The sequence below is a fragment of the Pelodiscus sinensis genome, chromosome 2, assembly GCF_049634645.1.
Source record: "Pelodiscus sinensis isolate JC-2024 chromosome 2, ASM4963464v1, whole genome shotgun sequence".
NCBI lineage: Eukaryota > Metazoa > Chordata > Testudines > Trionychidae > Pelodiscus > Pelodiscus sinensis.
Genome location: NC_134712.1, coordinates 42,963,412 through 42,985,864, shown reverse-complemented (window position 1 = coordinate 42,985,864; position 22,453 = coordinate 42,963,412). Strand labels below are relative to the sequence as shown.

Sequence of the window (22,453 nt, the reverse complement as noted above, 5' to 3'; positions counted from 1 at the left end):
TAGTTCAGAACCTAATTCTTTACATTTGGCCAGATCCCAGGAAGACTGTATCTCCCATAATACAACATGGCTTTCCCTCCAAACATGCTGCATGGTGCATTATGAGAATCATGTAACTAAGGGTATGTCTACACTACAATGTTAGTTCGAACTAACGGACGTTAGTTCGAACTAACATTCATAGGCGCTACACTAGCGCTCCGCTAGTTCGAATTTGAATTGAACTAGCGGAGCGCTTAGTTCGAACTAGGAAAACCTCATTTTACGAGGATTAAGCCTAGTTCGAACTTACTAGTTCGAATTAAGGGGTGTGTAGCCTCTTAATTCGAACTAGTGGGAGGCTAGCCCTCCCCAGGTTTCCCTGGTGGCCACTCTGGCCAACACCAGGGAAACTCTATTGCCCACCTCCCGGCCCCGGACCCCTTAAAGGGGCACGGGCTGGCTATGGTGCCCGTGCCAGGTGCAAGCCTGCCAGCACCCAGCCAGCAGACCCTGCACCTGGCACGGCACAGAGCCACCCACCCGATGTCCCCCAGCCCACCTCCTCTTCCCGGGACCAGGCTGGCGGCTCCCGGGAGCTTGCCCGGGACCGCAAGAGGCGGGCACCTTCCTGGGCTAGTGCGGACATCGTGGACCTCGTCCACGATCTCCGCACTAGGCACAGGAAAGTGGCCGGCTAGGGCAGGAGAGCTGCCAGCCTGGCCACCCAGGAGCAGGTGTGCATGATAATCAAGGGGGTCCACTGAGACGCCCGACCCTGAGCCCTGAGCTTACAATGGCCGTACTGGGTCAGACCAAAGGTCCATCTAGCCCAGTAGCCTGTCTGCCAACAGCGGCCAACCCTAGGGACCCTGGAGGGGATGGACCGGAGACAGTGACCAAGCCATTTGTCTCGTGCCATCCCTCTCCAGTCTTCCACAAACTTTGGGCAGGGACACCACTCCTACCCCCTGGCTAAGACTACTCCATGGACCCAACCTCCATGACTTGATCTCACTTCCCTTTCAACTCTGTTCTAGTTCTAGCCTTCACAGCCTCCTGCAGCAAGGAGTTCCACAGGTTAACTATTTGCTTTGTCAAGAACAACTTTCTCTTACTAGTTTCAAGCCTGCTTCCCATTCCTTTCCTTTGGTGTCCTCTAGTCCTTCTTTATGGGAACTCATGAAGAACTTTTATGAATGCACCCTCTCCACCCAACCCCTGCTTTTAGAGACCTCTATCCTGTCCCCGCTCCATCTCCTCTTTTCTAAGCTGAACAGTCCCAGTCTCGGTAGCCTCTCTTCATCTGGGACCTGTTCCCAACCCCTGATCATGTTAGTTGCCCTCCCCTCTCCCAGCCTTTCTCTTCCCCTCTCCCACCTCCTTTTCCCAGTCTCCCCCAGTTTTGTTCAATAAAGACAGAGTCAATGTTGGAAGAAACGTTATCTTTATTTTGTACATCAATAAGAAGGGGGGCTAGGGAAGGGTAAGTGGAAGGAGGTGAGGGAGGAATGGGGTACGAGCCCCCGATGGGGAGGACTGGGCTGGCTCTGCGGGCTTCTGGGGGTGGAAGCTCTCCTGCAGCCCCCCGATTGCCCCCTGTTCCCAGATGGCAGCCTGCGGGAAGTGCAGCCGGGCTGATGGCCGAGTGGTGTGATGTGCCCAGTGTGGGTACTCCGGGCAATCTAAGCCAGGACTGCTTTGCAAGCGGGGCACCCCTTAGAACTGTCTGTCCGGGGTGGGGGTCGGGGCCCTTTAAGCGCAGCCCTCGGCTAGCCTGAGACAGCATCTCCACGCTCTAAGTCCTCCTCTGATGCCCTGCCGGCGCTGCTTCCGGCCATCCTTAAGCCCTGTTCAGGGTCCACTCAATGTGGACTTGGTAGTTCGAATTAGCAAAACGCTAATTCAAACTAGTTTTTAGTTCTAGACGCGTTAGTTCGAATTAACTTTGTAATGTAGACATACCCTAAGAGCATCAGGGAAGATATAGTCATACCAGGCAGTATGTACGGCCCAAAAAGGGTAATGAAACATCAGGGTCCCAAACTACAACTTCCATGGGGCATTGTACTACTATGAGACAGTGCTGTTTAATGTCAGACTGACAAAGTGAAGCATTTCAGGTCAGTTCCATAAACCAAACCAAAATAACATTTCAACTTAAGGACCAGTGAAATGTTTTATTTTGATAACAAAAATGCTGAAACAAAACATTTTGCTGCTTCCAGTTTTAAAAAAGTCTTGAATTTCTGCAAAAATTGTGAAATTTGAATTTCTTGTCCCCATTTGGGGTAACACTGCTGGAACAGGCCAAAATTCCAAATTCTGTTCAGTTTTAGTTTCAGAAAAGATATATATGCTCCTTGTTTTCCTTTTTGTGTTGGCATACTTCGAACGATATAAGCCCAAACATTGGCTCTGTAGGTATTGTTGAGGACTCCACTTTTTACATATACACAGCGACTTTTTATAGGTTTCTTAAGGCTGTTACTAGCAATGTAAATATATTTGGAGCTTTGATGACTAGATTGATGAAGTACTGATTTAGATAACCAGCTGCATAGTCACTGCAATCTTCTAAATCACCCTCTGGTGCAAGAGAGCATTTTGTGTTGTATATTTATAGGTGTATTTGGTTGTCTGAGATTCATTATTCAGAACAATATAATTCTCTGCTGTAACCACATCACACAGAGTGTAATAAATAATTATTCCACTAATACCTCTGCATAAGGGATAACAGTTCCAGAGCTTCTGCCACTATTACAATGAACATAGGCTGTGTCTAGACTGCAGGGTTTTTTTGAAAAAAGTAGTTCGAATTAGGGTTGTAGTGTAGACATACCCAGAGTCAGTTGACCTGGGGTTTGAGACTCTCTGCCACAAGTCTTTTTTATTGCATAAATGTACTCAGAAAACAACCCCACCCATTGTGGCCTACCTGGCTTTTATTTCTCACTCTACTTAGCTGTGCCAATTGTGCTTCTTGGCCCAGTTTATATGGCTCAGACCTCAGGGCCTCCTAGATCATTTGCAGGCTATAGCAATCAGTCTGTCCCTGAAAGGAGTACTATGCTGTTCCCTATACACTTTCACAAGGGATAATGCTTACCTACTTCACATATTATATAACTTAATTGTTTGTAAAATTCTTTGTAATTCATAGAGGAGCCATGGCTCTATCAGGTCCAAACACAACTGTAAGCTCCACAATGCATTTTACATCATAAAGTATCAGTCACAATTACATTGAGGTTCAGATACAAAGTGTACTAAAAAGGAACATAGAAATTGCCTTGTTGGGTCAGACCAACAACCTTATTAGTCTCCAACAGCAGCCCATACTAGATACCTGTTGATTGATCTGGTCCTGATAAAGGTCTCAATCTAGTCTCTAATAAAAACATGAGATGTTTATCCTTTCAACATTATATATATATATATACACACATTTTTATAACTCTGGATATTTGTGTAACCCATATAATGACTCTTTGCATCTTACTACTTACTAATAAAGTGTGAAAACAGTGACTAATTAATTTATATTTTCTTACTTTTTCAGCAACCTTGATACAGAAGAACTCTGTGGTAAGTTCCCTTTTCAAAGACGAGCGTGCAACAAGGTTGCAATAAGTTTATTGCAAATGAACACGTGAATTTAGCTCATTTTTCTCTTTGATAACCCTGAATAAGTATATATGTGAGCCTATTGCCCTTAAAATCTGAAGTAACCACATGCTCACTTCAGATATTTTTACAGCTTTGCCTTATTTTTATTTCTCTTTCCTCAAAATAAAATGTATCTTCACCTTCAGGATATTAAATCACACTACATTTCACTTATTTCTGTGAACAATGAGGCAAATAATTGAATTCAGGCTCTAAGCAATATCAATCTGTTAGTAACTTTTCCTTAGTCTTATGCACTAGTGACTTCACTGACTTGTTTCCTTCTAATCTAAAAAGTTTCACAGAGTATGCCTACACTGCAAGCAGAGATGTGTTTGCAACATGGACATACTAAAGCTATATTTCATCTAGCTAGTTCAGGTACTATGCCAACAGCAGCAAAGTTGTGGCAGCACCAGCTGTACCAACCCACCCAAGACCTTAGATACTTACCTGACAACTAGGCCACACTTAAATCCATGGTGCTATGGCTTCACTGCTATTGATACCAGAGTGAGCTATCTTAAAGCTGATTCAGGTGTGTCTACATGTGCTGCAGTGGAGACATAACCACACCATAATATTTATTATTTCTTATACTTCATGAGGCTCTTGTGTAATCTTGCTTGGACATTTGTTGTGGTCCTTTTACATTTTTTCATTCTTATCCTAAAGATTCTAGATTCTTAATCACTGCCTAAATATTCAGTGAAGATGGTAGATATCTAGGCTTACATTCAAACCACACTTTTGTTTTCAAGTCTCAAACCTCATGGGTACACACTTATTGGGTTGTTTGGGTTTTTTTAATCTTCCTCCTCTGTCACATGTATCAGCGAGATAATAGAGTGTATATTGACTGACTTAAGTGGATTTATTACAGTACAAGTGGGGTCAGAATCAAGCTCTTCATAACCTCTGTTTTACAATACTCTCTCTTTGTAACAGTATTCTTGGGAGCAAAGTATTCTGGCTGATATGCCAAGATATAAAGTGGGTAGCAATCATAAAATATCATATAGCTGACAAATTGTAAAAGAAAGACTGAACAAGGGTGAAAAATCGTACCCCCATACTGTCAGTTGAGGTCTACTATATAGTATACTGAGAGTCAAAGATATTGCTATCATTATTCATCTAATTTATCCATCTCTGCTTATTCTCTGAGGGCACAACTATATTGCAGGGCAAACGTCAAATTAAGATACGTAACTTCAATTGTGTAGCTGAAGTCAAAATAGCGTAATTCACCTTTTGGCGCTGTCTACACAGCAGGAAATGGAAGGACAAATACTCTTCCTTCGACTTCCCTTAATCCTCCTGGAGTCGGAGAAAGAAGTCCTCCATCTCCAAATTATTATGAAATAATGCTTGCTGTGTAGATGCTGCACTTTATTTCAAAATAACATCAGTTATTCCGAAATAAAGCTGTGTAGACATACCCCAAATGACCCCACTCCCTGAATTCATACTGACCATATACTGTACCATTCCTTTCCACCATCCCCAGAATGTTATTTAATATCTACTGAATACCACATCTTTGTTTACAGATTTATGCTTACAATTGTGTGTCTTCTAACACAGGGGTTCTCAAACTGGGGGCTGACACTTCTCAGGAGTCTTGAGATTATTGTGTAGAGGTTGGAGGCTGTCAGAGTAGACACCCAAATCCTATTTTGTCTCCAACAGTTATGACAGTGTTACATATTAAAAAGTATTTGTAATTTATAAAGGAGGGGATGCTGCAATCAGAGGCTTGCTGTGTGTCAGGGATCAGCAATACAAACATTTGAGAACCACTGTTCTAACAGATTCTCTGTATTAGTCTAATCTTTTTATATTGTCTTTCTAATTCTACCCACAGCATGATTTTCTATAACCATGTATCCCTAATACTCTGTATTTATTTCTTTTTATGAGCTTTTTACATTTATGTATAAGCAGCTTTGAAAATCTGCTGACATTTTGTCAGCTATATTTTCCTTCATAACTCCAATAACCCCCGTGTAAAAATCTGCTATTGATAAAATAAAATTCCATTAAAAGTGCATACTTTCCTTTTATCCTTCAACCTATTTACACAGAAAATATGTCAAAGCAAAAAGCATAGCTCTTTTTACTTAAATTTTCTTGTTAATTTAAATAGCAGGTTCATCAACAGATGTATGCTCTGCAGCCATATTGTGTCTTTGTTCATACGAAGCTCTATATGAATCACTATTATCTCAAAAATTACAACAGTTGAAGAATAAAGGCTTAACTGATCAACTCATTTAGGAATGTCTCTCTCTCCAAAAGCTATACATTGTTGAGATACAGGTGGACTCATTCTGATTTCATGCTGATGTCATTATAATTACTTTAATGGAATGGCGCCTGATTTATAATAGTACTGTATAAGTAACACCAGATTCAGGGACAATATATTTAACTTGAGATGCCCAGCCATTTTGTACTTTTGTGAAAATATACCTTCTTCAAGGACTGCATAGGAGAGCTTGTTGATAAATGAAAAAAAAACTAGATTAGCAAAAAATATTATATATATATATATATATATAAATTCTTCAAAATTAACACTTTTACCAAAAAAAAGGTGCCATGATATTTTACTTCTTCCAAAAATTATTATTAAAATGGTTACTAAGTTTTTCCTCTTCACCTCTTGCTCCTCACCACCTGCCCAGATCCTGCACTCCCATCCCTGTCCCACTTGCTGGCAGCCCTGTCCCACACACTGAATCCCTCATATTTGTCCCCACCCCAGAGCCCAGGGGGGTCCACAAAATCCACTAATTCTGGAACTCCAGAAGAATAAATCTGGCCTATGGGAAGCCCTGAACCTCAGGGCTCTTGTCCCTCCCCATCACCACAAGGGGCTGGAGCACCAGAGGAGTGAGGTGTCTCAGTTGGGGGCCACATCTGAGAGGGTTGGGAGGGGTGTTGGAGGTTGTTGTTTTTTGCTTCTGACTTGTGTGGTCCAACTGATTTTTCTGTGGGTCAGTGGCCCCTGACCCAAAAAAGGTTGCCTGCCCGTCTTAAAGACAACATTGAAACCTTTTGGGTTGGACATAAATGAATATTTTACTTTATTTAAAATGAAGTTTGATAAATTAACACGAGAAAGATAAGCGCTTAATCTGTTTAATCATTTAAATTCATATTTCCTTTCTTACTGGTTAAATTAAACTGTTCTCCCTAGCTGCAGCACTAGCAAAATGGCATGGGCATAATTATGTAATTAACGGTAAATTTCCATTAGTAACTGGTGGTATGCGGAAAGGTTTGCATTGAGCCAGGTGGGCCAAAGGCCAAAAACTTTGAGAACCACTGGTCTACACTAAAGTGCAGAGATATTAATTCAACTTTTCAAATTCACACTGCAAGTAACAAAAGATGCTGCAGTTGTCCTAATGGTCTCTCAATTCATAATCCTATTCCCTATTCACTATACAAACGTTAGTTCCTTCAAATGAACATATAGTGTAGCTAAAAGAAAAATACAGTTATGTCAATTACTTTCCTTGGTAAAACAGAACTTTGTGGAAGAATTCTTCAGTTTCATTCAGCACTGAAAGTTGTCTGAGGAAGTACATATTTCCATTATACTCAGAATATGGTCAGCTGTTTGTTACATTTATTTTACTAACTAGGTCTAATATGTAAAAATCAAAGGTCATTACAGTCATGATTTCTTCTTCTAGAGTATTTTTCCCAGCACTTGGGAGAGTATGAAAATATGCTGTCTGCCTTAGAAGATCTAAATGTTTCTATACTTAAGGCCATGGACAAAACAAAGAAAGTAAGTGGAGTGATATTTATCTTCTACACGGTATTTTGAGGTTTTTTTCTTCTGTGATTTGATGTGCTGGGTTTTCATTACATTATGCAAAAAGTATTTGATAACTCTTATTTAATTATTTTCACATTTTCTTGTTTTATTACCAGAGGAGAAACAAGCTTCTTAAAATGGCCAAAATACGAAGCCATTAAAAACAACAAATAGTCATGTGGCACCTTAAAGACTAGTATGAGAAAAGCACTGATAATACAACTTTCAAGAAATAGTTTTTAATATTTCAGGAGCACTATTTACAATATGTCCAGTTGCAGCTCCATAGATTTTTAAAGTCAGAAGAGGTCACACTGATAATCTCATTTGACCTTCTGTGTAACACAGATTAGAGTATTTCCCCCAGTAATTCCTGCAAAGGGCGATAACAGCATCATCTATGCAAGACGAACATGAGGATTTTCATCAGTACCATAAAAACAGAAGATGCCATATTTTGCATCAGGGTTGTCAGAACAACAGCTAGAAAGTTTATATCTTATTGTGCAGAGGTTGACTCTCATCATCTCCTCATGACTGGGCATGGCATCTCTCTCTCCATTAAGATTTGCTGGCCTGCCTCTTCCTGTGACTTGGCTCTTCATCCAGGACACTTCAAAGGCTTTCCATCTCCAGGATAGTCCATAAACAGAAAGCAAGGGGAGTTAACACAAATAAACTGACTTAGTAAGAGAGAAAAACTTAACCAAAAAATAGTCTGGTAGCACTTTAAAAACTAACAAAACATGTAGATGGTATCATGCGTTTTCATAGGCACAGCCCACTTCTTCAGATGAATGGAGTGTTGGATGTCCAGAACCAAGAATAAACAGGGGAGAGGAGAAAAAGAGGCAGGGGGTAGATGAGTTTCAAAGGGAATGCCAAGCCACTCTGTAACAGGAAAGACAACAGATAGGGCTATCTATGTCTAAACTACATCCCTCTTTCGAAGGAGGGATGTAAATTGGGCAGATCGAAAGTGCAAATGAAGTGGGGATTTAAATATCCCACGCTTCATTTGCATAATTGCATCAGTCGTCTATCAGAAAAAGGGTATTTCAAAAGTGAAACTGCCATCTAGATGCGGTTCTTCCAAACCTCTCCCCCTCTTTTTTGAAAGATCCTGTACAGGATCCTGTAAAGGAGTACAAGATCTTTCGAAAAAGGTTTTTCCCCCCAAAAGAACCGTGTCTAGATGGCAGTTTCACTTTCAAAATACCCTTTTTCGAAAGACCACTGTGATGTAATTATGCAAATGTATTGTGGGATATTTAAATCCCTGCTTCATTTGCACATTTGATCTGCCTAATTTACATCCCTCTTTTGAAAGAGGGATGTACTTTAGACATAGCCTGTCTGTTGTTTTTCCTGTTACAGACTGGCTCTACTTTCCCTCTGAAACTTTTCTACCGACTGCCTCTTTCTCCGTTCCCCCTCCCCTACATCCTTCCCCCATTTATTTTTGGTTCTGGACATCTAACACTTCAGTCATCTGAAGAAGTGGACTGTGCCTAAGAAAGCTCATGATACCATCTACATGTTTTGTTAGTCTGGTAGCACTTTAAAGACTATTTGTTGTTGTTTTTTAAAGTTTTTCCCGATAAAGACTAACTTGGCTACCCCTCTGAAGCTTAGTAAGAGAGAGTAAGGAATGTTTCGATCTCTAGGACCTGGCTGTGCCTTACCTCAGGGAGGGACCTTCAAGCAATGGTGGTTGGGGAAGTTTCAGCTTTCCTGAAGGTTTGAAAGTCTATTTTCTTCCCTGGTCTGCTAAGAACTGAGCAAGATTGTTCCCTTGTAAGTCTTCCTCCAGACTATTTGTGTGGCTTGGCGGAGTAGGGCGGGTTAAGCCCCAAGCAGCATTTTAAACACTTGTTGTCCAGAGTGGTGTTTACATACCCCATCACACTTTTATTTGGAGCTTGATCCAGTGAGATGCTGTGAACCTTCAATTCCCAGTGAAGTCAATAGGCACTGGGGGTATGTCTACACTACCACCCTAGTTCAAACTAGGATGGTAATGTAGGCAACTGGAGTTGCAAATGAAGCCCGGGATTTGAATTTCCCAGGCTTCATTTGCATCTCGCCGGGCGCCGCCATTTTTAAATGTCCACTAGTGCGGACTCGGTGCCGCACGGCTACACGCGGCACGGACTAGGTAGTTCGGACTAGGCTTCCTATTCCGAACTACCGTTACTCCTCGTGAAACGAGGATATTGTTAATATATACTCCTCGAGGAGTAACGGTAGTTCGGAATAGGAAGCCTAGTCCGAACTACCTAGCCCGTGCCACGTGTAGCCGTGCGGCACCGAGTCCGTACTAGCGGATATTTAAAAATGGCGGCGCCTGGCGAGATGCAAATGAAGCCCGGGAAATTGAAATCCCGGGCTTCATTTGCAACTCCGGTTGCCTACATTACCACCCTAGTTCGAACTAGGGTGGTAGTGTAGACATACCCTGAGTGTGTTCATATCTTTGTCCTATTGGGTATTAACAATATCTGCCTGAATATAAGACTGCTCGATCAACCACATGTATAGGATAGTACTTTGGGGCAGAACGTGTCTTCTGGTAAATATTGGATGTAAACACAATGCACATTTAGAATTACTTTGGAAGTTAATTACATAGGCGGAGTCTGAGTAGTAGGAATGTTGGGAAGTAAAACCATTACTGACTAGATACAAAATATCCCAGATTTTCCTATTTGTATTACATTTGGCTGCCACAGCAACTCATTTAAAAACATTACAGCTCGCCTAGACATTATCTTGACTTAGATTCATGGTTAATGGTTTTGCTTTCCTCTGGAGATACACTGAACAGCACACTCTGCACAGTACTATATAGTGACAATAGGGCTGTTAAGTGATTTTAAAATCACAATATTTCAATGCTAAAAATGCTATTAAAATAGTGCAATCAGAACTGATTAATGTCATTTACATATTTGTGGATATTTTGTACATTTTCAAAAATATTGATTTCAATTACAACACAGAGTACAAAGTGTACAGTGCTCACTTTATTATTTTTATTAAAAATATTTACATTGTAAAAAATAGATAGTATTTTCAAATCACCTTATACAAGTACAGTACTGGAATGCAATCTCTTTATCCTGAAAGTGTAGCTTACAACTATAGGGTTTTTTTACATTTATTTCCGCTCAAAAAACAAAAACAATGTAAACCTTTTGGAACAAAGTCCATTAGCATTAAGCTAAAAATTTGAAATTCAGTGTTATTTTTTGTTTACTGTTCTTACATTTTTTCTAACTGAAATTGGTAGCATCAGAATAAGCAATATTGGTTGATTCATATTCAGAAATACAATATTCATGATTTTAATGTGCATCAAGCAATCACCATAAAGCTGCTTTGATTTTTTTTTTTTTTGCATTACATTTATTTTCTGACATTTAATAACACTTGACAGGCATCTGCATTAACTAAGTCCATTAAGCCAAATCTTCTCAGCATGTAAAATCCTGTAGACCTCAGTCTAGCAGAACTTCAATATGGAAAGTTTTGTTAACCTCATATCAACAGAGAATATTTCCAATTATACATGTTTTCCTGCACCACTGGGCATCACAGGGTTAGAGCCAGGACCAGATTTTGACCCCTATAATGTAATATCAGTGCAGTTTAATATACAGTAGTACTTTAAATGCACAGAGAGACTTTTGGATTCAAAATATAGCTTGATATCCTCTTAAAACCCGATCCAAAATGAATATAAATCAATCAGATAAAACAAACGTAAGCGTTATAGAGGGCAAAAACACTGTAAAAGCAGTTAAGAGGTTTACAATGATTTAAGACAAGAAATAGCATAAGAGATTATGAATTAGAATATGTTTGAATAGACCATGACTAAGTAGTCAGTGAGGGTATGTCTACACTACAGCGCTAATTCGAACTAACTTAGTTAATTCGAACTAAGCTAATTCGAACTAACACGTCTAGAACTAAAAACTAGTTCGAATTAGCATTTTGCTAATTCGAACTAGCATGTCCACATTAAGTGGACCCTGAACAGGGCTTAAGGATGGCCGGAAGCAGCGCCGGCAGGGCATCAGAGGAGGACTTAGAGCGTGGAGATGCTCTCTCAGGCTAGCCGAGGGCTATGCTTAAAGGGTCCCGACCCCGACCCCGGACAGACAGTTCTCAGGGGTGCCCCGCTTGAAAACCAGTCCTGGCTTGGAGTGCCCGGAGTGCCCATACTGGGCACATCACACCACTCAGCCATCAGCCCGGCTGCACTTGCCGCAGGCTGCCATCTGGGAACAGGGGGCAATTGGGAGGCTGCAGGAGAGCTTCCACCCCCAGAAGCCCACAGAGCCAGCCCAGTCCTCCCCATCGGGGGCTCGTGCCCCATTCCTCCCTCACCTCCTTCCACTTACCCTTCCCTAGCCCCTTTTCTTGATGTACAAAATAAAGGACAATTGTGTTCAAAAATGGAATCTGTCTTTATTGAACAAAACTGGGGGAGACTGGGAAAAGGAGGTGGGAGAGGGGAAGAGAGAGGCTGGGAGAGGGGAGGGCAACTAAAATGATCAGGGGCTGGGAACAGGTCCCATATGAAGAGAGGCTAAAGAGACTGGGACTTCTCAGCTTAGAAAAGAGGAGACGGAGGGGGGACAGGATAGAGGTCTCTAAAAGCAGGAGTTGGGTGGAGAGGGTGCATACAGAAAAGTTCTTCATTAGTTCCCATAAAGAAGGACTAGAGGACACCAAAGGAAAGGACTGGGTAGCAGGCTTCAAACTAGTAACAGAGAGTTCTTCTTCACAAAGCAAAGAGTCAACCTGTGGAACTCCTTGCTGCAGGAGGCTGTGAAGGCTAGAACTAGAACAGAGTTTAAAGGGAAGCGAGATCAAGTCATGGAGGTTGGGTCCATGGAGTGGTATTAGCCAGGGGGTAGGAGTGGTGTCCCTGCCCAAAATTTGTGGAAGGCTGGAGAGGGATGGCACGAGACAAATGGCTTGGTCACTGTCTCCGGTCCATCCCCTCCAGGGTCCCTAGGGTTGGCCGCTGTCGGCAGACAGGCTACTGGGCTAGATGGACCTTTGGTCTGACCCAGTACGGCCATTGTAAGCTCAGGGCTCAGGGTCGGGAGTCTCAGTGGACCACCTTGATTTTCATGCACTCCTGCTCCTGGGTGGCCAGGCTGGCAGCTCTCCTGCCCTAGACGGCCACCTTCCTGTGCCTAGTGCAGAGCTCGTGGACGAGGTCCACGATGTCCGCAGTAGCCCAGGTGGGTGCCCGCCTCTTGCGGTCCCGGGCAAGCTCCCGGGAGCCGCCAGCCTGGTCCCGGGAAGAGGGGGAGGGCTGGGGGGCATCGGGTGGCTGGCTCGAGCCATGCGAGGTGCAGGGTCTGCTGGCTGGGTGCTGGCAGGCTTGCACCTGGCACGGGCACCGTAGCCAGCCCGTGCCCCTTTAAGGGGTCCGGGGCCGGGAGGGGGGCATAGAGTTTCCCTGGTGTTGGCCAGAGTGGCCACCAGGGAAACCTGGGAAGCCTTAGCCTCACACTAGTTCGAATTAAGGGTCTACACAGCCCTTAATTCGAACTAGCTAGTTCGAACTAGGCTTAATCCTCGTAAAATGAGGTTTACCTAGTTCGAACTAAGCGCTCCGCTAGTTCGAATTAAATTCGAACTAGCGGAGCGCTAGTATAGCGCCTATTAAAGTTAGTTCGAACTAACGTCCGTTAGTTCGAACTAACTCTGTAGTGTAGACATACCCTGAAGGACTAAGATGGCCTGTATATGACAAATGTCAAATCACACGCAAGGACACTACTCAAGTACTTAGCCTCTGCACCAAGAAAGAAGTGAGAGATGGCAAAGAAGAGTATGGCATTTACTTGGGAAAATGCAGAAATGTTGGAGACAGGATCACATCCAACTCTCAGCTAAAATATTCAGGTAGCTAAAGTCTAACAAAGGACAAGAACCTGAAAGGCTCTGTCTGATTACTTCTAGAGGGAACACCAAAGAACATTTTTAAAAGCAAGCAAATTTAAAATGGTTTTAGAAGTAGGAAAGTTACTACTGGATAAGGAAGGATTCAATTTCAAGTTGCTTTTGTGAATTTAAATGAATTGTTCTTTCAGTTTGGTCACTTGATTAAGAATGCAAATTTATTAAAACACATGGCAGCATGCTACCTTGCCTACAGACCACTATCTGAATGAACAAAACCCTGTGAAAAAGGACTTGAATATTAATTAGGTGGGTTGAAAAGGTAGCAATCATTGCTCTCAGGTATACAGCTCTTGTCTGTTCCTTCACCCTTGCATTTATTTTAAATATAAATGGCTCACCATTCAAGAAAGATTGCTGTATTTTACCATATTCTGACACAAATGCTAGAATGCATTTAAAATCTGAATAAGGATCAGCAGTTCTCAATTATTAATATCATGCACAGAATGCCACGAACACATGTAACCAAGACCATCACACGTTTCTGATAAATATAAAAAGACAAACTCAGTACTGAAAAATATTCTCTAGTTTTTAAGAGCTTTGGTGGAGACTCAGGAGACCTGGGTTCTATTTCTGGCTCTCCTGATGACTGATCTTGGGCTAGCCACTGTCCATCTCTGCCATTCTTACTGAAAATGAATAGTAGCTTATAATGTGTAGTCCCATTGAAGTACGTGGCACTATTCATGGTGCAAGATACTGTGCAGTTTGTGTGAAGGAGGAGAATCTTACTCTATGCTTTCTTTTCTGAAATAGCCAGCTTCTGTAAAAGTTCATCTGGGGGGAACATAGTGCTCATTTACTGTGTGAATACTAGGTGCTCTATCATTATTCATATCTGAAGGAGAATCACTGAGAAAGAACAAAAAAAAGCACTAGACAATAAAAGGCATGCATATGCAATCAAAGAAAAATTTAATTTTGTTCTCAGAGAATGTGCTTTAAATGCTATAGTCATCTTACTTAAAGCATGCTGGGCCAAAGCCTTATTGTTGCAGCTCTGATCCAGGAGAGAGATACACAGTTGGACAAGGAATAGAAGGAAAGCTTTGAGAATTTATAGGTGGGGTGGATTTGATGTTTGCGACACTTGATATTTGATCATTCCTCTCCTCTGCAAGCATTGATTTAGCTGTGCAACACCACACCGCTTCTCCAAATTTCTGTTTTATTTTTTTTTCTGAAAGGTTTATTGAGAAACAGTCCTATTCCATGTTCATCCTATTTTCTGGAAAGTTACTTGTCAACTGTCTACATATTTGGCAGAAGCAAGAGGGGCCATATAAGGAGTGCCACTTAGATTGTCTGCAGATGAAATCCAAAAAAATTACAGGCAACAATAAAGTATTTTTTTGTTAAATGGGTACTAGCAGGAGAGAGGGAGAAAGACAGCCACTTATGACCTTACACATAATACTTAAAACTGAGACACTTCCAGATAGGATCCAAATGGGTATCAATCTTTCTGGGTTAAGACAAATATTAACGAACACCTCCTCCTCCCACTCCCTGAGAGGTGCTATGATTGTCACAGAGTAGGGCATATAACAGCCATTTGTAAGGGAACAATGAATGAGGTACAATAAAATGTTGAAGAAATCACTCACATGAGAAAAGTGTAAAAGGGACAGAACATAAATGCAGCAATTATAGAGGAAACCACAGTACAACATAAAAGGATGTGCAACAGCAGAATGGGATAAAGAAATAAAAAAAATTAAAAAGATCACATGCTGAGGCTTCCAAAAAGGAACCCAATGCCCAAAATAAGAAAAGTATCCAAATTGAGCGGGTCAGACCCAAGAAAGAGAAAAGACGTTAGGGGCAATAGAACACATGTGTGGTTCAGGGAACAGAATACTACAAGAATAAGAGAGGATGTATTGTTTGCAGGTAAAGAGAAGTTTATAGCATTATTATAGAAATAGTTAGCTGCACTTTGCAGATGGAGGTAACAAAGGATTAAAATAAACAGCAAAAATATCTAAAGACAGACAATCTCTCAGTCTACATTCATGCAATTTTAAATGAAGGCAACAATACACGATCTTCATGATCTTTAGCTGGAATGTGCATATTTTAATAAAGCATGCACAGAAATTTAAGGAATCCATCTCTGAAATGGGAGAAAACCCTAATGTATTGTGTGTGCAAGAAACATGGCTAATAAGTAAACCTGTGTTAAATCTACCAGGACATGATGTACACCTATGAAATCAAGATGCAAGTGAGGGAGTGGCTGTATAGTTACAAAAAAGGGACTCATTTATGTCAAAATGGATGTGCAGAAACTAAATGTTGAATGCTATTGAGATTCTTATTTTAATCCATGTAAAGTAGTTATTTTAAAATTAGAACTAGTTAATATTAAAAATCTACTTATAATTTGCAGAGACTTTAATAGTCATAATGACATACGAGACATAATATAACACAGCTAAATGGTAAATGCATATCACAATTTATTGATATGCATAATCCGGTAATGTTGAATACATAAGTACCTACTATATTTAATGCTGTAGATGGATCCTTTTCTGGTTTGGATTTGGGAAATTCATAGAGAAGAAGGAGACAGAATACAAAAGCTAAAGAAATGTTGAAGACACAGTTCCTACCTGGATTTTTTGAAAAGCTGATTGGAAGCTTTTCAAGATTACATGGGATGAACATTTGTGCAATAATTGTACAAGTGACAAAAGGAGATGTCTAGAACAATGCAATAAAAGGAATTACAGCAATAGCACACTGGCTATCTATAAAACATCACATTTTTCCCAATCTAGAAATCTGGTTTCTCGGTAGACTGAAGATTGCAACTGAGCATTCAAGAAAAGAAATAAGGCACATAAAAAAGAAAAAGAATTTTCATATTGATAAATGCAAAGTAGCGCACATTGAAAAAATAATCCTAAATACACATACAAAATGGGGACCAATTTAGCTATAACCACTCGAAAGAGAGATCTTGGAGTCATTGCGGATATTTCTCTGAAAACATCCACTCAATGTACAGCATCAGTCAAAAAAGTAAATAGAAAGTTAGGAATCATTAAAAAAAAGGGATAGAGAATAAAACAGAGAATATATTTTTGCCTCTATATAAAACAATGGTACACCCACATATTGAATACTGCATACAGATGTGGTTGCCTCATCTCAAAAGAGATATATTGGCACTGGAAAAGGTTCAGAAAAGGGTAACAAAAATGATTAGGGGTTTGCAATGGGTCCTATATGAAGACTGAGACTTCTCAGCTGAGAAAAGAGCAGACTATGGTTTCAAATATGTAAATCTGAAATTTCACAGCGTTGTAACAGTGAGGCTCCCAGATCAAGCAGAAGTCATGGCAAGCGAGGGGGAGAGGGGGAGTTTGCAAAACTACTGTAGTAGGATCACAGAATTGTCATCTTTACTTCTGTACTGCTGCTGATGGTGGTGCTGTCTTCAGAGCTGGACTATCAGCCAACTGCCATGGAGCTTACTGCAGCCAGTGGAGGTTTCTAAAAGTGGGTCTATCCTGGCCCCAGGAGTAGCCCATGCAGGGGAAAAAGAAGGCCCTTCTCTCCTTAGCCAGGCCAGAATAAGCAGCTAGAACCCAGTGCATAGTAGGAGCCGCCAGCTGGGGCTCTTCAGCCCAGTCCATCCCTGGTTCTATGCCCAAACCTCAAGGGCTAAATGGGCCCTGGGCTGGGTATGCGGGATGGAGAGTTGTGACCACAATGCCCCCGACCATGTTGCCTGGGGTGGTCACCCACTCCTAACACCCCCACAAAGTGACATTCCCATCCATACTATGCCACTCGTGTTTCTGTGCTGTTGCTGTTGGCAGCACTGCCTTCAGAGCCGGACACCTGTCCAGAAATTACTGATCTCCAGCCACTCAACTCTGAAGGCAGCATAGAACTAAGGGGGCAATACAACAACCCTCTTATAGCCACATTTAATGGGGGAGACCGGATTTCACAGTCCATGATATGTTTTTCACAGCCAAGAAAGTGATAAGGCTGTACAAATGGCTCAGATAACTACAGTACATTTTTTCAAAGCTGAGTTGGGAGGCAGAGACATCCAATTCTCTGGATGTTTACATATCCTGTAAACACAAATGTTCCATAGCTATTTTGGATTAAAAACCTTGCAGACTTGTACAAAAGGGTATTCTGAACCAAGATAGAAAATGAGTAAAAGGAAACCTATCAATATTTTTTCTCCTTCAAATGGTTTTCAGCAGTTTCTTTTTGCATTTATTTTCTTTCATGTAAATTGTGGAGATTTTCTGCTTCAAAACAAAAAAAAATTGAGGAAACATCTTGAATATTTTAAAGATAGGAGCCAAACAAACACAGGAGGGATTATAAAAGCCAGACATGTATCAGAGGGGTAGCCGTGTTAGTCTGAATCTGCAAAAGCGACGAGGAGTCCTGTGGCACCTTATAGACTAACTGAAGTGTAGGAGCATAAGCTTTCGTGGGCAAAGACCCACTTTGTCAGATGCAGGTAGTGGAAATTTCCAGAGGCAGGAATAAATATGCAGGCCAGGATCAGGCTGGAGATGACGAGGTGGATCCAATCAAGGAGAATGAGGCCCACCTCGTCATCTCCAGCCTGATCCTGGCCTGCATATTTATTCCTGCCTCTGGAAATTTCCACTACCTGCATCTGACGAAGTGGGTCTTTGCCCACGAAAGCTTATGCTCCTACACTTCAGTTAGTCTCTAAGGGTGTGTCTAGACTACATGCCTCCTTCGACGGAGGCATGTAGATTAGCCAGATCGGAAGAGGGAAATGAAGCCGCGATTAAAATAATCGCGGCTTCATTTAAATTTAAATGGCTGCCCCGATCTGCCGATCAGCTGTTTGTCGGCAGATCGGGGCAGTCTGGACGCGACGCGCCGACAAAGAAGCCTTTCTTCATCGGCACAGGTAAACCTGGTTTCACGAGGCTTACCTGTGCCGATGAAGAAAGGCTTCTTTGTCGGCGCATCGCGTCCAGACTGCCCCGATCTGCCGACAAACAGCTGATCGGCAGATCGGGGCAGCCATTTAAATTTAAATGAAGCCGCGATTATTTTAATCACGGCTTCATTTCCCTCTTCCAATCTGGCTAATCTAAATGCCTCCGTCGAAGGAGGCATGTAGTCTAGACACACCCTAAGGTGCCAAAAGCCAGACAGCATCAAAAGATTTGCATATAGACAGTGGTTATTAAGAATAACCTAATTATGTATTTCCCTACACACTGATGGGCTGATAGTCATTATCAACCAGAGTATCTGGATTTGCAAACTGTGTTTCAGTAATAAAAATTTTAGTGATTATATAAATTATGCACCAGCAAATAGAGTGCAGAGAACTTCCTGCATAAGAAATAGTTATACAGTTATATAACTATGCAGTATTCCAGAGCACCAAACTGGTACAGACATTTACATATCAGTAGGAGTTTTTAATTTGGTCAAGTAATTAATTTGCACTTATTGATGTTAGTCTCAACAAATTCCCAAATCCTTTGATTTTCTTTTCAGAGTAATGGCATTCTAAAATTCCATGGTCATCCATTCAGGTTTCTTGTTTTGAAGTGGCTACTATAAAAGCCCAAATGCCCAAACTCATTTGGAAATCAAAAAGGTAGCAATATAAAATAGTTATCACTTGTAAAGGATTAAAATCCTGCTTGGCCTAAAGAATGTGTAAAACGTTGATGGCAAATACATGAAATGCAAGGTAACACACGCAATGGTTAAGATTAATCTAGTGCATGCAGAGAGCAGCAGCTACAGAACACCTTGTCAGCATCTGATTATTATTTTTCATATAGTAAGTCAGTTGATAATAAATATATCACTGAAGCCCAATATGTTCCTTAGGTTAAGTCTACACTGCAGGCTTTTTGTGCAATAACTTTTTGAGGAAGAGATCTGCCATGTGCTTTTACATGAGATGTGTTTTTGCGCAAGAGAGCATCCACACTGGCATGGACACTCTTGCGCAAGAAAGCACTGATGGCCATTCGCGGAACAAGAGCACGTCCACACTTCCATGTGCTTTTTCCGAGAGCTCTTGCGCAAAAAGGCTTATTCCCATAGAAAGAGGAATAACTCTTGCGCCAAAACGATCTACTGTACTTTTTCTTGCGCAAAAATGTGCTTTGTGCTAAAACTGCAGAGCAGACGTAGCCTTAGTTGAATGATATTAATTCTTTCTGTTCACTTCTCTGCTAGAGGATATCCTTTAACAACAGATGAATTGGCTACATTGGAAAAATACGGTAGCTCTATTTAGTATATTCACAAAGATGTAGCAACTCTATAATTTAGTGAGGTATAAAATATTGATTAAAAGTAAAGCTGTTTTTGGATCATGGATGCAAAATACAGTTCCATTAAAGGTTTTTTTAAGGCAACCTTAAAAACCATCATAGAATTCAACATCAGACTTCCCCCTCCCAATATTTATCAGTCTGTCAACCACAAAACATATTTAGACTTTTGTCTTTACTGCAAAAAATTAAAAACGCGTTCTTACATGGAGTGAGCTATCCACTAGGTTAGAGTGCCACCCAGGCAAAACAATTAGAAAAACTCACACAAAGTCTAATTCTGAAAAAGAGCTAATGAGTTTTATCCTAGATAAAAGGAAGTATGATCCTGTGATTAGCAAACTAACTTAAAACAACACTACAGAATTTCTATATGACTTTGGGCAAGTCACAACCTCCTTTTGCTGCAAGGCCCTTCTCCAAAATGGGAATAATAGCGTTCCCCTGCCATAAAGGAGTGATGTGAGAAGAAATACATCAAAGATTGAGAGGCACTGAGATACCAGGATGATTATGGTCACAATCATGTTTAGATATATAAACAGGAAAACATATCAGATGTAAGGTATCTACAACTATATGTACTAACAGAAGTTGTTTATATATAATTTTGATGGATAATATAATTATATTTAAGCATTTTTTAGATTTGTATTAAAGTTTCACAGTTTTGCAAAATCGTGGGAAAACAAGACAGATTAAAAAAGCTAACACTTTTTAAAACACAAACTATCAACATCAAATATCAATATATATAAAGCAAATATCCTTAAAAAAACCTAAGTTCTCAAGTGCCTTTTCTTACTTTGTCAATAATTGAATTTTACAAATTGGCAATGAAAATATTTTTTCATTGGTTTGTGTGTATGGTAAAAGGGACATTTAACAACACTAATAAAAATCAAAGTCTCCCAAGCCTATATATACACAGTCAGTAGGTGTGGTAATGCTATCCTTATTTTATAGCCATTTTCCTTCTCTCCATTCTTTTTTAACACTTCTTGAAAATTCATCCTAATCCTCTTAGTCAAAATTTTTTCAATTTTTTTTATTCTAAGCAAAATCTCCTACAGTTGTTCCATGATTTCATGAATTTTTAATTAAAAAACAGACACATTTCTTCAGCTGCTGCCTACTTTTCATACCAAGCATTTAATATAAATTTTATTGCCAGACTCACACATACCCACGTTACCACGTTCATAGTACTGTAGTCCTGTTGGGGTAGAGGAAGAACCCCGAAGAAAACATTGATATTTCATTTTAAAAGCCCTAATAATTATTTCATTGTTTGGCCAAAACAAAATTAATAATCAGTTTTGGCCTGAAACTTTCAGTGTTCAGGTTTTCCAATTTTTTTAAAAAAGTAAGTTTTCAAGGAAAACAGACAATTTCCATACAAATTTGTTTTTCAAGGGAAGATTCTGAAGGAAAATTTTTGACTTGCTCGAGCTGATAGAGCTAATATATACACTGAGATCAAGAAAAATCAAAATATCATATTAGTGACTTTACATGTCCCTGAGTCCCAATCGAACAGCTGTTACTTTGAGTAAGGTTTCCACCTCCACATGCATATGGTTGGCCATACCCAACTTTCTCCAACTAAAGTAATGTAATCATAAAACAGATTAAGTAAAGAGGGACAGTAAATTCAAGAGAGCCTAATTAAAAGCCTTTTCTTTAGGGCACAGACACCTTGATCCGAACACCTGTAGTCTTTAATCAAACAAATCTCTCATTGATTTAAATAGGAATCTGTAACTATATACAGTAAACTTCCGATAATCCGTCACCTTTAGGTCCCAGGGGGTGCCGGATTATCAGATCTGCCGGACTATCGGAAGGGGGGGGCTATGAGAGGTCTGGGATGGGAGGAGGGATGCCACCCCAGACGCCTCATAGCCCCCCCTTCCGATAGTCCGGCTCTGCCCCAGGCGTCCCTGATTCAGCCGCTGCTGGTCAGTTTCAACAGCGGCTGAATCGGGGACGCCTGCAGCAGAGCAGCTGGAGTGCTGTCGGGTTGGTCTGGTAGCGCGGAGAAACCAACCCGGCAGCGCCCCAGCTGCTCTTGTGGACGCCTGGGGCAGAGCAGCTGGGATGCTGCTGGGTTGGTCCAGTAGCGCCGCTCCTCGGTGCTGTGGGACCAACCTGTCAGCACCCCAGCTGCTCTGCCCCAGGTGTCCCCAAGTCTGCCGCTGCTGATACTGACCAGCAGCTGACTCCAGGAAGCCCGAGGAAGAGTTGCTCTGCCCCGGGCTTCCTGGAGTCAGCCACTGGTCACTTTCAGCAGCGGCTGAATCAGGCCTCCTGGGGCAGAGCAGCTGGGGCGCTGCCGGGTTGGTCCCACAGCGCCGAGGAGCGGCGCTACCGGACCAACCCAGCAACAACCCAGCTGCTCTGCCCCAGGCGTCCACAAGAGCAGCTAGGGCACTGCCGGGTTGGTCCCACAGTGCCGAGGAACAGCGCTACTGGACCAACCCAGCAGCACCCCAGCTGCTCTACCCCAGACGTCCCCAAGCCAGCCACTGCTGATACTGATCAGCAGCTGACTCCAGGAAGCCCAAGGCAGAGCTGCTCTGCTCCGGGCTTCCTGGAGTCAGGCGCTGGTCAGTTTCAACAGCGGCTGAATCCAGATGCCTAGGGCAGA

At 41.5% G+C, this 22,453-nt stretch overlaps 2 protein-coding genes across 5 annotated transcripts in view; one reads left to right on the top strand and one right to left on the bottom strand.

The window, feature by feature from the left end:
* LOC112545133 (uncharacterized protein C8orf88) overlaps positions 1-22,453 on the bottom strand; it is a 132,282-nt gene that overhangs the window by 30,722 nt on the left and 79,107 nt on the right. The window lies entirely within an intron of this gene.
* NECAB1 (N-terminal EF-hand calcium binding protein 1) overlaps positions 1-22,453 on the top strand; it is a 119,615-nt gene that overhangs the window by 55,051 nt on the left and 42,111 nt on the right. For both annotated transcript variants that reach the window (XM_014575687.3, XM_006127493.4), the window contains exons 4-5: positions 3,545-3,570; positions 7,359-7,456. In XM_014575687.3, coding sequence (XP_014431173.1) covers positions 3,545-3,570; positions 7,359-7,456 — 124 coding nt within the window. The remainder of the gene's footprint in view (positions 1-3,544; positions 3,571-7,358; positions 7,457-22,453) is intronic.